Source organism: Podarcis muralis, chromosome 1, assembly GCF_964188315.1.
Source record: "Podarcis muralis chromosome 1, rPodMur119.hap1.1, whole genome shotgun sequence".
Taxonomy (NCBI): Eukaryota; Metazoa; Chordata; class Lepidosauria; order Squamata; family Lacertidae; genus Podarcis; species Podarcis muralis.
Window position 1 is genome coordinate 113,865,041 of NC_135655.1, and position 16,305 is coordinate 113,881,345.

Sequence of the window (16,305 nt, forward strand, 5' to 3'; positions counted from 1 at the left end):
TTAAACGAATTCTTGAGTACAATGATAGGGAACTGCACAAATTACAGATTTTACAAGATGTGCATTTTTTCCCACCACCTTTAGAAGCCAGAAGCCTAAATTTTTATCAGGATTGATTTCCGTTAGCCTTACATTTTTTCCTAGGCTGTTCACAAACGCTCTTGAGCAACTTGAGTAAAATCCCATGAAGGGTTAATTCTGTGGCTTTTTATAACACTGCATTACGTTTATTGCTTAACCAAATTACAGCATTAATTAAAAGACACTACTAAAAGTGCTGCCTACCAGCTTCTGTTCCCTAAGGGCCTATCAAAAGTGAATGAAGTTGGACAGTGAAAATTAGAGGAAATGGCCATGCCAACTCTGGTTTGTGATTTGTGTTTTCATTTCATTTGAAAATGACCATCTGTCTATGCAGAATGCTTTCTTCAGCCTGCAGATCAGGAAGAGTACTGCATGGAAACAACTCGCAATGCTGACTCTAATGTCTAAAATGTTAAAACAAAAGTAAGTGTTGCCATTTGTGATCACAGCTATGTGGTTTTCCTCATGGGATAAGGTGCAGTCCTCTACATATTTATGTAAAAGTCACATACATACCTAAGTGCACACATGAATGCACCTCTTTATGTGTGTTTTGTACCAAAAATAATGCTTAATTGCATGGTGTCAATTTCCAAACCTTTAACCTTAAAAACAACTAAAGAGTGGCTTTTTAAAAAAAGAAATAGTAATAAAGGTTTCAAAGCAAAGGTTTGAAAGGGGCTTGAGATTCAAATCTGAAGTGTAAAACTATATCCAGACAGCATAACACATATGAACAGTATAGTAAATGTGATGTGATGCTCAAGGAACACGTATTAATATTTTATTGACTTCAGCTATTGGGCTGAGAAGCATAATGTTCCATGAAGCAAAACAAGGATGATATGGAAGTATTACCGGTAGGTTCCCCAAAAGGCTGTTTATTGTTGCATGGACTTCTTATAACTGTGTGTGTGCCTAAAAGACTAAGAAACTAAGCCATGGTAGTCCTCCAGGGGATAAGGAGCATATTATTGCTAAACAAAGTAGTGGCATATTGGTACAATAACCAGATAGTAAAACTTGTTTGGATAAACATTTTGAAAAGGTAAAAGATTAGTGGACTCTAAGGGAAGATCCTTTGCTTATCAGCCCTTTCAAAATTTTACATTCCTGCATTGCAGGGGGTTGGACTAGACGACCCTCGAGGCCCCTTCCAACTCTACAATTTATTATTCTACTCATGCTTTAGTTCCCTCCCGATCTCTTCTCTCCCTGCCCCTTTTACCTCACACTACTATCTCAATGGGTGATCAGTTACAAAGGAAGAACAAGCCCCTGTACTTTTAGCTGTTGTGTTAGAGGGAATGTGAATAGGCACAACTTCTGTCACTCATATAGAACTGTAGAACTACAGTAAGTAACACACACACTGGTTTAAACATTGATTTCAGATCTTCAATATCTCTTGAGGTAGTAAAAAGCAGGATGCATTTGCACAGAAGGAAGTGAACACAAGACACCTGGATTCAGTTTAATAGTTGGGGAATGAAAGAGATGGTGGTAATTTGATGAGATTTCTCTCTGTCATCTGGAGGTATGGGGTATCTTTTGCTAGAAGCCAGCAAAAGTGACCAGATGCGCAGGCAATGGGTGTTTGTGAGCAAATTAGGAGTTTAAAACAGTAGAACGTTGGTTTGTAATATAAAAGGATGGATGAAGCTCATTTCACCAGCGAAAATAAAGTAGGTGACCGTTTCTAAAAGCTTCACTGGAGAGCTGTTAATGAGCAGCTATCTGCCAGCTCTGGTCCCCATCTGAAATGGGGCGTTGCTAACATGGGGGGTAAAGGACATGGGTGGCGCTGTGGGTTAAACCACAGAGCCTAGGACTTGCTGATCAGAAGGTCTGCGGCTCAAATCCCCGTGATGGGGTGAGCTCCCATTGTTCGGTCCCTGCTCCTGCCAACCTAGCAGTTCGAAAGCATGTCAAAGTGCAAGTAGATAAATAAGTACCGCTCTGGTGGGAAGGTAAACGGCGTTTCCGTGCGCTGCTCTGGTTCGCTAGAAGTGGCTTAGTCATGCTGGCCACATGACCCAGAAGCTGTACGCTGGCTCCCTTGGCCAATAAAGCGAGATGAGTGCCGCAACCCTGGTCGGCCACGACCGGACCTAATGGTCAGGGGTCCCTTTACCTTTAACATATGGGGGGTGGTTGTGACACCCATCTCAACATGCGACATGGATGGCAATTAACACTGGACTACACTGCAGGGTTGGTCACGACTGGACCTAATGGTCAGGGGTCCCTTTACCTTTACACTGCAGGGTGCTTGTAAGCCTCTCACGGAGCCCCAGCATTCCCGCCCAGCCATTCTGCGGGATATTAAGAGCAGCTTACATTAGAGGTTTCTCATAAGCCACAGTCTCTCAGCCGACCCACCCAATTATACGCCAGTTTTATTTCCAGCTGCCCCTTTTAGCGCTCAAAGGACGGGCAGTCATGGCGTAAATAACTACTGTACAAGCACGCAGACAATCCAACAGGCAAACGAAGGAACTGCCCGACCCTTAAAGCTAAGCCTTCCCACCGAGCCCTGTTCTCCTTTGCATCAAACTCAAAAAGCCCCACAGCTGCAATGCTCAAGCCCGCCCGCCACAGAGCCAACATGCAAAACAGCAGGGCGGGCAGGCGAGTCCCGCTATTCCAACGTCACGTGACCCAGAAAAGCGCCCCCTCTTTCCCAACGCCTCTCCGGAAAGGAACTACATATCCCAGAATGCTCGTCACTTACGATTCTGGGAGATGAAGTCCACGCTCCTCGCAATTTACGTCACGCCCTCCCCCCTTTTTAGCAAATTTTGTTTGTTTGTTTCAAAACATATCGCCTGACGTCGCTGAGGCGGGAAATTAAGAACAATTGAGAACAAAAATGTGAATACCCGAGGGCGCAAGGGAAGGCCGCTTCTTCCTGGAGGTACTGACTCCTCGAGAGCCGTTGCCACAGAAACCGACGCCCGTTGGCCGACGCGCTTCCGCTTCCGGCAGCGGCGCGTTGCCTAGGTAACGCTTCCCTGCGTGCGGCCTGTTCGAGAGGGATGGCCTCGGTGGTGGCTCCCATAGCGGACGGGGAGTTCACGGCGGCGATTTACGGCCTGATCCGAGCCGGGCGCTTCTCGGAGGCGGTGGGGATCCTCAGCAGCGAGCTTCAGAGGAGCTGCCGCTCCCGGGCAGGGCTTTCCCTGCTGGGCTACTGCTACTACCAGCTGCAGGACTTCGCGGCGGCGGCCGAGTGCTACGAGCAGCTCGGGGCGCTGCACCCGGAGCTGCACGAGTACCGGCTGTACCACGCGCAGGCGCTCTACAAGGCCGGCCTCTACGCCGAGTCCCTGCGCGCCACTCTCCCTCTGCTCGACGTGCCGGCCTTCCAGAGCCGGGCCTTGCGCCTCCAGGCGGCCACGCACTATGCCCAGGGCGACCTGTCCAGCGCCAAGGCCCTGGTGGAGCTGCAGCTGGCAGCCGCCACGGAAGGCAGCCCCGCGGCCGCCGAAGACCCCTCGGAGCTGCCCGACGCCGAGGTGAACATGGGCTGCCTGCTGTACCGGGAAGGGCAGCACGAGGAGGCTTGCAGCAAGTTCGCCTCCGCCATGCAGGTGCTGGGCTACTGCCCCGAGCTCTCCTACAACATGGCGCTGTGCTGCTACGCCGCCAAGCAGTACGCCCCGGCCCTGAAGCACATTGCAGATATCATCGAGCGCGGCATGCAGCAGCACCCGGAGCTGAGCGTGGGGACCAACACCGAGGGCCTGGACGTCCGCAGCGTGGGCAACACGCTGCTCCTGCACCGCACGGCCCTGGTCGAGGCCTTCAACCTCAAGGCGGCCATCGAGTACCAACTGTGCAACTTGCAGGCGGCGCAAGAGGCGCTCACGGACATGCCGCCCCGGGCCGAGGAGGAGCTGGACCCGGTCACCTTGCACAACCAAGCCCTGATGAACATGGACCGGCGACCCACTGAAGGCTTCGAGAAGCTGCAGTTCCTTCTGCAGCAGAACCCCTGCCCGCCCGAGACTTTTGGGAACCTGCTCCTTCTCTACTGCAAGTATCAGTACTATGACCTGGCTGCGGATGTGCTGGCCGAGAACGCTCACCTGACCTATAAGCTTCTCACACCCTATCTGTACAACTTCTTGGATGCCATGATCACTTGCCAAACTGCCCCTGAGGAGGCGTTCCATAAGCTTGATGAGTTGGCGGGGGCCCTGACCGAGCAGCTGAGAAAGCTGACCAAGGAGGTGCAGGAATCGAGGAAAAATCGTGATGATGAAGCTCTAAGGAAAGCAGTTAATGAATATGACGAGACACTGGAGAGGTATGTCCCTGTCTTTATGGCTCAAGCCAAGATTTATTGGGACATGGAAAACTATCCCATGCTGGAGAAGATGTTCCACAAGTCAGTGGACTTCTGCAAAGATCATGAAGTGTGGAAACTTAATGTGGCTCATGTATTGTTCATGCAAGAAAACAAATACAAAGAGGCCATTGGTTTCTATGAGCCTATTGTAAAGAAGCACTATGATAACATCCTTCAGGTCAGTGCCATTGTGCTGGCTAACCTGTGTGTTTCCTACATCATGACTAGTCAAAATGAAGAGGCAGAGGAGCTGATGAGGAAGATTGAAAAGGAAGAAGAGCAGCTCTCTTACCATGAGCCCGATAAAAAGATCTATCACCTCTGCATTGTCAACCTAGTCATTGGGACACTTTACTGTGCCAAAGGGAACTTTGACTTTGGCATCTCAAGGGTAATTAAGAGTTTGGAGCCTTACAATAAAAAGCTGGGTACAGACACTTGGTATTATGCCAAAAGGTGTTTCCTGTCATTGTTGGAAAATATGTGCAAGCATGTGATCATGGTACGTGACAGTGTCATTCAAGAATGTGTCCAGTTCCTCGAGCACTGTGAAGTGTATGGCCGAAATATCCCAGCTGTTATTGAACAACCTCTTGAGGAAGAGAAAATGCACACAGGGAAGAACACTGTTACCTATGAAGCTAGGCAGCTGAGGGCACTGATGTATGAAGTTACCGGGTGGAATAAGTAACTGCTCTGACATTCCTATACAAAATGGCCAGGGAGCAGAAAATCAATGAGGTGCTGGGGCCATTCAAAATACTACATACATATATTTCATTTTCTTGTTTTTACGATTTAGTCTGTTGTAGTGTTTGAAATAGAAATGGGCTTTTTATATCAAATTAATACAAAACTGGTACGATCCTCAGAGGCTGTTTCTTCAATATTGTAGCATATTTATACCTATCAAACTCGGCAGGAAATATTGAACTAGCTTGACACTAGTTTGAACTAGAGTCTTAAAGAACCCTGAAATATTGGGCTCCACTTGTTCATTTTTTAATTACTATTTTTCCTTTTAAGACGTTGTATTACAGATATATATTTTAAGAATGTAACAAAAGTAAATTGAATGAGTTTTGCAAAATAAAGTAGAAAGTTGTGCTATCCAAATGTTGTCTTATTACTTTGGAATGAACAAGGGATGAGTTGGTAGGACCTAAGTTCGCATATTTTATCCAACAGACCAAATAGTTTGGCGGCCAGTTTTCTTCAGGGAAATAAATGACGAAGGTAAAAATTTAGTATACATATTATGTTTCTTCCTCACCATTTGTTGTCATGAGACCTTATGAATCCCAGTACAGGAAGCTAGAATGCAGCAACACAAGATCCTCCATTATCTAGAAACTTTACAAGGGGGACCAATTCTTGGAACAAGCAGTCTGTGTGGAAGGGGCCCTAGGTAACTGGATATGTGGTGGAGAAGATGGAACCTGGGGGTTTCATGCTATAGTTTGCTGTGCTGGGAAACTGTTGTGGCCTCTGCAGGCTGGGCCCTAGTTGCTGATGCCTTGCCTGTACAGTTGTCTCTCTACCCAGGCTGACCTGATGATGCTACTTGTTTGTTATTGATGGCTTCTGCAGTGCAATGTGTGTTGTCCAGTGCCTTAGCTTTCCTCACTTGCCTCTTAGAAACAGCCACCTAGTGGTACAATGTCACTACTGCTGACCACCCTTTTTCAGACAGGGAGTTTCAAGCAGGTGTGGAAGACCTTTGGCCTTCCAGATGTTGCATCAACCCCAGTAACTATGGCCAGGGATGATGGGAGTTGTAAGTTCAGCAACATCTGTAGAACCAAAGCACAGAATGACCAAATATTCCCCACATGTGAGTTTAAAGCCTTAGCTATGTTTTTGTCTCAGGATCTGTGTATAATTTAGGCCATGGTCATTGGCAGGGTGTTGGGATATTGAAATGGCATGGTGTGGGAGCAGTGTTGTTGCATGAAAACTCCTATTGTGATCCCCAGTTTTGAAGTGGATAAATTGTATGCTTGTGCATTTGTGAGAGGCCTCAGGTATGCAGCAGAGGTTATCCTATTTCCTCACCATGCCATTTTGGCACTGGCCCCCAGTTAATACAAGAAAAGGCCTCAGATTCATAAATGTGATGCGCCACTGAACAATGGCAGGTTCTGGCAGAGAAGTGAACATGTGGGTATTTAAGTGTGGCAAATCCCTATAGTATACTAGAAAGACACAATGGTGTATTAAAAATACATTTCAGTGAAGAGTTATTTGCTATATAACCAGAGTAGTGCAGATGGAAAATATGTCTTTAAAAAAAGAAACCAAACTAGCAAGTAAATCTGAGTATTGGATCCCTGGAGATTTTCATGGAACCCAGATTCATCATATTAAGAGTTGTATCCAATGTTTGTCATACTCAGAGTAGACTCTGAAATTAATGGACATGACTAACTGGCCCATTAATTTCAATGGGCCTATTCTGAGTTGAATTTAGTTGGCTACAACCTTCAGACTCTCCTTCCATGAACATTAAACTGTTTATTATTTGTTAGTTTATTTAATTAATATCTATCTCACCCTTGTTCCTAAAGGAGCCCATGGCAGCAAACAACAAATAGCAAAACCATACAATTATTGTTCTGTAGTGAGTTTCACTGGTGTCAATGATAGGATACAATGTATACCACCTTTCAGAAGTCAAAAGAGTAAAGTAACACTGCCTCTCTGCTAAAATTTACATGCAGGTAGAAAAAAATACATATAAAAACACACACAGGTCAATGTAGAAGACCTGCTTTAAATTTCCTGTGATTGGAGGTTTTTTTTAATGCACTTGGAGCACATTTTAGAAATCTAATGATACAGAGGTTTGAAATAATAAAATATATGAAGCAAAACCCCTCTCGGTTCTGGTACTGTACCAGCAGAGGCATGGAAGCAGATATAACATGCCATCTCCCACATTGCTCCCTCCAACTTTGAACAGAAGCTGGTGTATGGACGGGGCCAGCAAAGCAGGGATGTGAAGTAACTGCACTGTCAATCACACCCAAGGGATCACTTTTCCTCAAACGTTATTGGGAGTGATGGCATGATGATGAAGCTCCCATTTTGCTGCTAGTAAAGTATGGAATGGCCTTCTGTAGCTCATTCCAAGATGACTTAGGAGCAACAGCTGCTGAGCTCTATCTATATGGGTGAAAACCACTGACCCCATTGTCACACTGGAAAACATCCCCCATGATGACTCCATGATCATGCAGAGAGAGTCAGCCCTTTGTAGGTGTCAGTCATATGGTGGCATGGAGCATTATCAGCTACAACTGCTTGGGAAGTGTGCTAATTCTGGGCTCATCACATGATGGCAGCCTAGCAAGGCTGGTGGTGATTCACGTGATTAGAGCCAACATGCTGGTACTGGTTGCTGCCACCCTATATTAAATTGCTTCCCACAATTGCTTGCACATCAGGAAGGGTCTACGATTTCAAACCTCGTTCACCTTCATGGAGCAGAGCAGCAAGCAGTAGAGCATGTTTCTAATTTACAGGGAGAATTGTACTATATATTGTTCGGTATAAACAGTGTGACCTTTACAAAAAGTTTTTAAAAGTCACCCCACATTATAGAGAACGGAGTAAAGGCTGTGGGCAACAATAGCAGGGCTTTGTTTAATATTCACCATGCATTTTCTGTAAAAGTCAGTGGACATTTAAAACCAGATCCCCATGCATATTTGCACGAGTTCAAATGTTGAGTGCCCTCTAAGCAATGCAAAGGAGGATGAAGAGTTCTTTATGATTTTATTCATGGCTGACTACGTGGCAGTGTTTATGTGCTCTGCCCATTTTCACCTTCAGAACTGGCCTTTACGATTCCACGGCCAGCATCACCTCTTGGAATGTCAAGCTCCTGTCCGTTACTTTAACATAAGGATCAACAAAGCTACAAATATTATTGTAAGCTATGAAGGGGAACAACCTTCTGTAGGATATGCATTTTCACAACGTGCCTCCATTGTGCTCTCTGAACTCTATCTATTGTATATTAAAAAGAGTGGATAGCTGAATTTCCCCATTCCCCACCAATTGAAACTTGGTGAATGTGGCTTGAATCATTCAATGAATTTGGCTGATCGCAGGTTAAGGACAAACAAGGGAAAGTACTTAAACTATGGAATTTGCTGGCACAAGAAGCAGTATCTTAGATTGCTTTTTAAATGCATTAGGCAGATTTATGGCAGGTGTTCTATCAATAGAGATTAGCCACAATAGCTTAAGGGCCAGAGGTAGTTTGCCTCTGAATCCCAGAAGGGAGAGACAAACAAAGGTATCTGACTAGATACTGTTAGACCAGGGGTCACCAACCTGGATTTTTGAGTGTGAGCTGTGAGTAGGGCTGGGCACTATATCGCCGAAAATCGGTTTGAAGTTCATATCGTGATACCGGTTTCATAATTTCTGACCTGGCAATACATATATCACAAATCATGATGGGGGAGGGGGTGTGCTACGCAAAAAATCACACTGTGGGGGAAACTGTGAAGCCAGCCAATGCCTCTACATAGCTCCATCCTTATTTCGTACATCACAATATATCACTATATCACAATGTTTAGCTGGTGATATATTGTGATGTTGAAAACCAGATGTCGCCCACCCATTGTGGTCAGGGAGGTTAGAGGTATGGTGGACATCTGAAGAAGACCAGAAGGACACCTTTGACCCCATGTATTCCTTAGAACGAGGGACGCGGGTGGCGCTGTGGTCTAAACCACAGAGCCTAGGGCTTGCTGATCAGAAGGTCAGCGGTTTGAATCCCCCCGACGGGGTGAGCTCCAGTTGTTTGGTCCCAGCTCCTGCCTACCTAGCAGTTCGAAAGCACGTCAATGTGCAAGAAGATAAATAGGTACCGTCTGGCAGGAAGGTAAACGGTGTTTCCATGCGCTGCTCTGGTTCGCCAGAAGCAGCTTAGTCATGCTGGCCACATGACCCGGAAGCTGTCTGCAGACAAACGCCGGCTCCCTCGACCAGTAAAGCGAGATGAGCACTGCAAACCCAGAGTTGTCTGCGACTGGACCTAATGGTCAGGGGTACCTTTACCTTTACCTATTCCGTAGAATAGCATACTATACTAGGTGGAGACAAGTGACTTGCTCAAGGCTACATACTGAGTACAAGACACAAGACAGAGTTTGGCCGGGGGGGCAGGTTTACACTGTTCCTTTTTTAATAATTTCCTGCTTCAAAAATAAATCCCCCCCCCCAATTTCTGCCCCCCAGCCATGTGCCTCATGCCCTTCTCTACCTGTCTCTGTTGCAGCACCACAAGCACACATATACACAAGCACACATATACATACATACACAGGCGAACTAATGCCAGTGTACTGGAAGAAGCAAAGATCACCAGTGTCAAAGCAATGATTCTTCAACATCAACTTTGTTGGACTGGTCATGTTGTGCGGATGCCTGATTATCGTCTTCCAAAGTAACTACTCTATTCCAGACTTTAAAATGGTAAGCATAATGCTGGTGGTCAACAAAAGAGGTTCAAAGACTCAAGGCAAATCTAAAGAAATGTAGAATAAACACTGACAACTGGGAAACACTGGCCTGTGAGCGCTCCAATCGGAGAACAGCCTTTACCAAAGGTGTCAGGGGCTTTGAAGACGCTCAAACTCGGGTCAAAAGGGAGAAATGCGCTAAGAGGAAGGCACACTTGGCAAACCCTCACCATTATCAACTCCCTCCCAGAAACCTATATCCCCACTGTGGAATGATATATGGATCCAGAATTGGCCTCCACTGTCACTTATGGACTCATTTTTAAAACCATGTTTATGGAAGACAATCTTACTTGGCTATGAGTGGTCGCGAAAGAAGAAGACAACAAAATGCTTCTCTTTCAGGGCAGGCAGGAAGTGAACCTTAAAAACCATCGCAGTTTTCATGCATGCCTCTTAGGTGTTGTTGTTGTTGTTGTTTTTTTTTTTTTTTTTTTTTTTTTGGCCCTTCTTCAAAATGTCAGGTTTGGTGCACTAAAGCTGGTATTGACACGTAGGGTTTCCTGCATTAGTTCAACTGACGGTAATGCTGGTGCTTCTGTTCCATTTGCTAACATTCCTCTCATACTTTACAAGCCTGTTCCATCCATTGCATCTTGACCACTATGCCGCCATGTTGTGGGTACCTGTCAGTCACACATGCCGTTCCTCTACCTCTACATTCCACATTTCTTCTAGGCTTTACCTTTTGGGCATGACTTTCTGTGTGGAATACCAGCATGCTTTCTCGTCAGGCAAAAGAAAGAAAGAAAGAAAGAAAGAAAGAAAGAAAGAAAGAAGGCACAAGCCTTGAAATAGGCAGGGATATGGCTCCTCACAGCTGTGGCATGAACCTGCGAAAAAGGCGGGAAAATTGCCATGCAAAACTCCTGCAATTTTCTAGGTGGAGGGGGATAAAATAACACAGAAATGAGCGCTAAGCCTGCGCTTTATTGCATTAGTTTCCCAGAAGAGGCTTTTTACATCGCTTGACAGATCAAAAATATTATGTGTCAAAACAACAGTTGGGGAAACATCCAGAAAACAAGATAAACTGCAGCATGAATGCAGCCAGCGTTCATTGGGTAAGAAGCTGTGAGTAACTATAATATCTGTTTTTATAGATGGGCCGGCTCCTTCAAAAAACCAGAGGAGGGTATAATATATCTTTTCAAGTGGAAGTGGATTACATATAAATAACTAATCACCAGGTAGCCTCTTCTGACACAGGAAACCAGGGACAATTATGCCAGACTTCAAGCTGCCCTTCTGAACAGGAATCGGGCCTATGAACAGAAGTGGTGTGACCCTGTTGTGGTAGATGTTTTTTGTTTGCAATGTCACAGTGTGCGCAGGAAGATAAGACATCAAAGATCTGTCTTCTCCCTCCTCCTCCTCTTTCGCTTCCTTTGTTATCTTTTCTCCCTTCAGTCATTTACAACCCTTCCCCACCCAGCTGAAGAAGTAACAGCAGGCAGGAGGGGTTACTGCCAAGATCAGATGTGGATAAGTTTTCTGATGGTGCAATGCCTCCTTTCTCAGCTGCCTTTGAAAACCTTGGAGCTGGAAGATATATTGGTTATATACGGTCAGTGGCGTAGCGTGGGGGGTGCAGGGGGGGCCGGACGCACCGGGCGCAACATCTGGGGTTAGGGCAAATCCATGGGTTAAGGGGCGCAAATTACTTGCCTTGCCCCGGGTGCTGACAACCCACGCTACGCCGCTGTATACGGTACATGTGAGGGAGGATCAGCCCTACGGGGTTGAATGTATCAAAAACAAGGAATGGCTCTGGCCAAAAGTAACAACTTCCCTCCTGTGAAATCTTTACACTTAAAAGTCTTTATAGTAGCAGCATATATGTGAAGCATGGTTTCGTCCCCAGTTTACAAAAGGATACACAAAACAACACATTCTTTCCCTCTTCCTATTTCCCCATCACAGAAGATAGTGGCCTCCTTAATAATAATTTCATTTCTATACCGCTTTGTGTTTTAAGCAAAAAATCTCAAAGCAGATTTTAAAGCATCAAATAAAGAGGTACCGCTCCGGCGGGAAGGTAAACGGAGTTTTCGTGTGCTGCTCTGGTTCGCTAGAAGCAGCTTAGTCATGCTGGCCACATGACCCGGAAGCTGTACGCCGGCTCCCTCAGCCAATAAAGCGAGATGAGCGCGCAACCCCAGAGTTGGTCACGACTGGACCTAATGGTCAGGGGTCCCTTTACCTTTAAAACGTTGCCTTAAAGATTTCAAAATAAAACATTACAACAGAGGTCAGCTACAGAGTGCACATTTAATGCAGCCAGGAGATTACCTTAAACATTTCAAAAGAAAACGTTACTCAAGAAAGTCAGATATAAAATGCCCATTTAAAACAGCACTGTTAATGAGAGAATGAGCTATTATCAGGAGCAAAGACCATATTTGCTGCTGTTGCTGCCAGTCCTGCCAATGGTGGTTCATGGCGGACGTGAGCCGTAAAAGCTCAAGCTCAGAGACAGCCAATATAGTCTCCGGCCTCCTCAGCAACTCCAGCTTTTGAAGCTGGAGTCAGTCAGGACCCCGTCCTCCCATGCTTTCTGTCCATGCTCTCTGCTCATGTCATGCCCATCCTAGCCTGACTAACCTGCTGCTGTATCAATCACTTTCACGGCATGTCTCTCCACTCAGAGAGTGGCAAGCTCATAATGTTATTCCAATATATACAGCTACCTGTAAGAAATAGAGTGGAAGGACATGTTCTCAGGGAACCCCGAGTTCTCCACTTTTAAGCAGACCTTGGCCACGTGAAAACGCAGACATTAGAGCATGGATGGCACAATTAGTACATAGTCCTGTAGCTCCTAGCAGCTGATTTTCTAGCAAAGCATTCCAATAATGGAAGGCTTTTTCAGAGACAGCTGCTCAACTGTTCAATTTCAAAACAAGTATCAGCAATGGAAACCTTATTACAGTCATTGCAAAACAGACAGAAGATAATAAGGAATAAACCAGAGGTAGGATTGCTTTGGGTGTAATCTGCCAGAGGCCATAGACCGATGGTGGATATGTCTCCCTGCCCTTCACTTTATTTCGGCCCCCTCCCCTGCCATTTATTTATGTATTATATAATGATATGAATATATCACTTGACGGCAGTAAAACTTCTAAGCAGCTCACGAGAAATATTAAAACCATCCCTAAACACGGTTGAAAACAATTTAAAACATTTAAAGCTAACTGAAATTAATAGCAATAGAAATTAAAACACTTCAACATCTATGTGTCTGGAACAGGCTTGCCTAAACAGAAACGTTTTAAGCCAATGTTAAAAAGAGCGCAGCCCGCCAACAGACAGGTGCCGCCACACTGAGCAGTCAATTTCTTACAAGTACAGAAATGTGGCACCTGTAAGAATGTCAATGTCCAGAAATCCATGGCCTACCTGGTGGCAAGACAGAGATCTTGGAGGATCCAAGCTGAGGTCAATCAACATCGGCAGTTGAGGAGACAGAGCATCTCAGCTCTGCTTCCCTGTTGGACTTTGCAGGCTGATTGCAGCACCTGGGCCTGATGAGGCAGATGACTCTCACCTGCTCCAAGGGAGGAATCACACTCCTCCTCCCAGAGCTAGCGAGCCCCACCTGGTCAGCTAGGGAGATGGGCTGTGGGCCTTTGTCTGCCTCAGCCTCCTGGAGCACCCTGCCTGCTTCTTCCTACGCCTCAGAGCCCACCGTGTTCGTGGAGACAGGGACCCCTCTGACTGGTGATGAGGGTCCTGCTCTGGTTCCTGTGCACTGACTTCCACCCCCTCGTCATCCTCCGTCACCCTGTGAGTACTTCCTACACCAACCTCTTCTTCCCCACCCTCTGCTTGCCCCAGTGTGTCCCAGTCCTGGCTACACCCCTCACCGGGATCCTCTTCCTCCTCTCCATAGTCCTGCCACTTCCTGACAGCCAGTCCCACAGCTCAAAGCAGTTGAGTGTGCACATATGGGAGACAGTGGCCCAACGAGAAAACTGGTCCCAAGTCATTAAGGGCTTTATATACCAATAGTACCTCCTCAAACCAGATGCAGATTTAGGACAGCACAACTGGTTCCACCACACTGGGCACCAAGCCTAGCGGTGTGTCGCAACTATGACGTAGTGAATTGAGCAGGTGAGAGGTGGTGAGCCGCTGAATTTTGGCCTCACATAGGGTACTACAGAAATTTGAAAGGTCAAAGTTTGCCCCTGCTAGAACTAGGGGTAGAAAACGCCCGCTATAAATAAGTCAGAAATTAAATCGTTATCACACACACAAAACAAACGCTATGGAAAACTCCATGGAATTTTCTTTTACTCTCCAGTGCCATCTGGTGTTGCATGTTTATAACACATTCAAAACACTGGTTTTTTTTACTAATGTAGCCGAGTCGTAGGTCTGGTAACAAACTGGCAAGCAGTGCAAATGTTTGAGGAGAGATCTTACATGCTGCCAGGGCCTCACTCCTGTCAGCAACCACACTGCAGCATTCTGCACTAGCTGCAGTCTCTTGGTCAAGCGAAATCCAAACATGGAGTGTGCTGCTGTCGCCAGCGCCTGAGCTGTGGTTGATCCGAGTTTTCCCATTCCAGGAATGGCCAAAATTGTTATACCAGGCGCAGCTGGTGAAAAGCGTTTCTACCCACTGAGGCTACCTGCACCTCCGGTGACAAAGATGGATTCAGAAGCAACCCAAACGGCGAACCTGCTCCATCACGGAGAGGCCAACCCCAACCAGGGTAAGCAACTGATCCATTGATCAAACCCAGGAACCACTCGCTCACAGTGCCTCTGACTTAACTTGGGAGGAAGTTCTACTGAACTCAAATGAACATGCATAAGATTGTTCTGCAACTGCCGAGTGTAGAGGAATTCACAGCCAATCACAAAAGTCTTGCAAGTATATCTTCTGGGAAGCGTTACACAGTTGTGGTCTTGTCCACACTCCCACTTGTCCTGTGCCTAGAAAGCATGTTGTCATTGGCGATTTGGTGTGTGTTGGCTGCAGCAAGGGCTGCTTTGGATTGGCTGCTCCGGCGTTAAGTGGGTTGGTGATTTGTTAGCCTGGCAAGTGCTGGCATGGATTGGCTGTCACTGTGGCAATTGGCGTTCGATATTTAACTGCTGTTGGTGAGTGGATAGATGCTTCTTGTGTTCTGCAACGTGAGTGAATGTGAGCGTTTTCCATTCGGGTTATTTATTTTCTGCACTCCCCCACCCAAAAAAACTTAACAAATCTTTGTAATCCCCCCCCCCCCAAAAAAGCTCAACAACTCTGGGCCATCTCCCCCCATTTTCTTAAATTTGATTCCCCCCCAAAATTGTGTTATACACAAAAAATACGGTAATTTTTATTTTGTTTCAGAAGTATAAAATTATAACAGTACAACCATACACATCCATATTTTCAGATTCCTCCGAATCTCTGGACTTCCCAATTCCCCTCCATAGGTCCTATTTTAAAACTTTTTCTACTGCATCTTCTCCAATGATCAATATTTTATATAACTCCATTGTCTCCATAATACTTGCTACATTACAAGTGTTATTGCACTCCCACTAATGTTTCCATCTGCTTACAGTGCTCTCCAAGATAAATTATAATTTTTTCCCATTCTTTGTTAAAGTGTTGGTCTCCTTGGTTCCTGAGCTTTCTGGTCAGTTTTGCCATTAGTCCAACAGTTTAATAATCCAGAGAAAACTCAAATTGCTGGTCTATCCATTTAAGTGTGAAAGAGCAGTTTGCCCCCCCCCCCCGGGGTGGAGAAGCCATGGGACAAGAGGCAGTGTGGATGATGATGATGATTTATTGAATTTATATACTCCCCTATACCCAGAGGTCTCAGGTCGGTTCACAGAAAAGATCAACATAAAAACTACAATATATAATTAAAATAAAAACAATCCAATCACACACACACACACACACACACACACACACACACACACACACACTCCCCTTGTGTTTGTTTAAGCCTTGTGTTAAGCCAGGGGTCAGCAAACTTTTTCAGCAGGGGGCCGGTCCACTGTCCCTTAGACCTTGTGGGGGGTCGGATTATATATATATATATATATTTTGGGGGGGGGGGGAATGAACGAATTTCTATGCCCCACAAATAAAACAGAGATGCATTTTAAATAAAAGCACACATTCTGCTCATGTAAAAACACCAGGCAGGCTCCACAAATAACCCAGAGATGCATTTTAAATAAAAGGACACATTCTACTCATGTAAAAACATGCTGATTCCCGAACCGTCCGTGGGCCAGATTTAGAAGGCGATTGGGCCGGATCTGGCCCCTGGGCCTTAGTTTGCCTACCCATGTGTTAAGCCTTGTGTG

General features: G+C 45.8%; 1 protein-coding gene across 1 annotated transcript; it reads left to right on the top strand.

Annotated features, from left to right (window-relative positions):
* Positions 1 to 3,032: 3,032 nt before the first annotated feature.
* Positions 3,033 to 5,554, top strand: IFT70B (intraflagellar transport 70B). Its single transcript, XM_028748635.2, has one exon. The coding sequence runs from the start codon at positions 3,123 to 3,125 to the stop codon at positions 5,127 to 5,129; it is 2,007 nt and encodes a 668-aa protein (XP_028604468.2). The 5' UTR covers positions 3,033 to 3,122; the 3' UTR covers positions 5,130 to 5,554.
* The last annotated feature ends 10,751 nt before the right edge of the window (positions 5,555 to 16,305 follow it).

What these genes read in the sequence shown, in the direction of transcription:
- IFT70B (XM_028748635.2), top strand. Translation starts at nt 3,123, where the DNA reads ATGGCCTCGGTGGTGGCTCCCATAGCGGACGGGGAGTTCACGGCGGCG.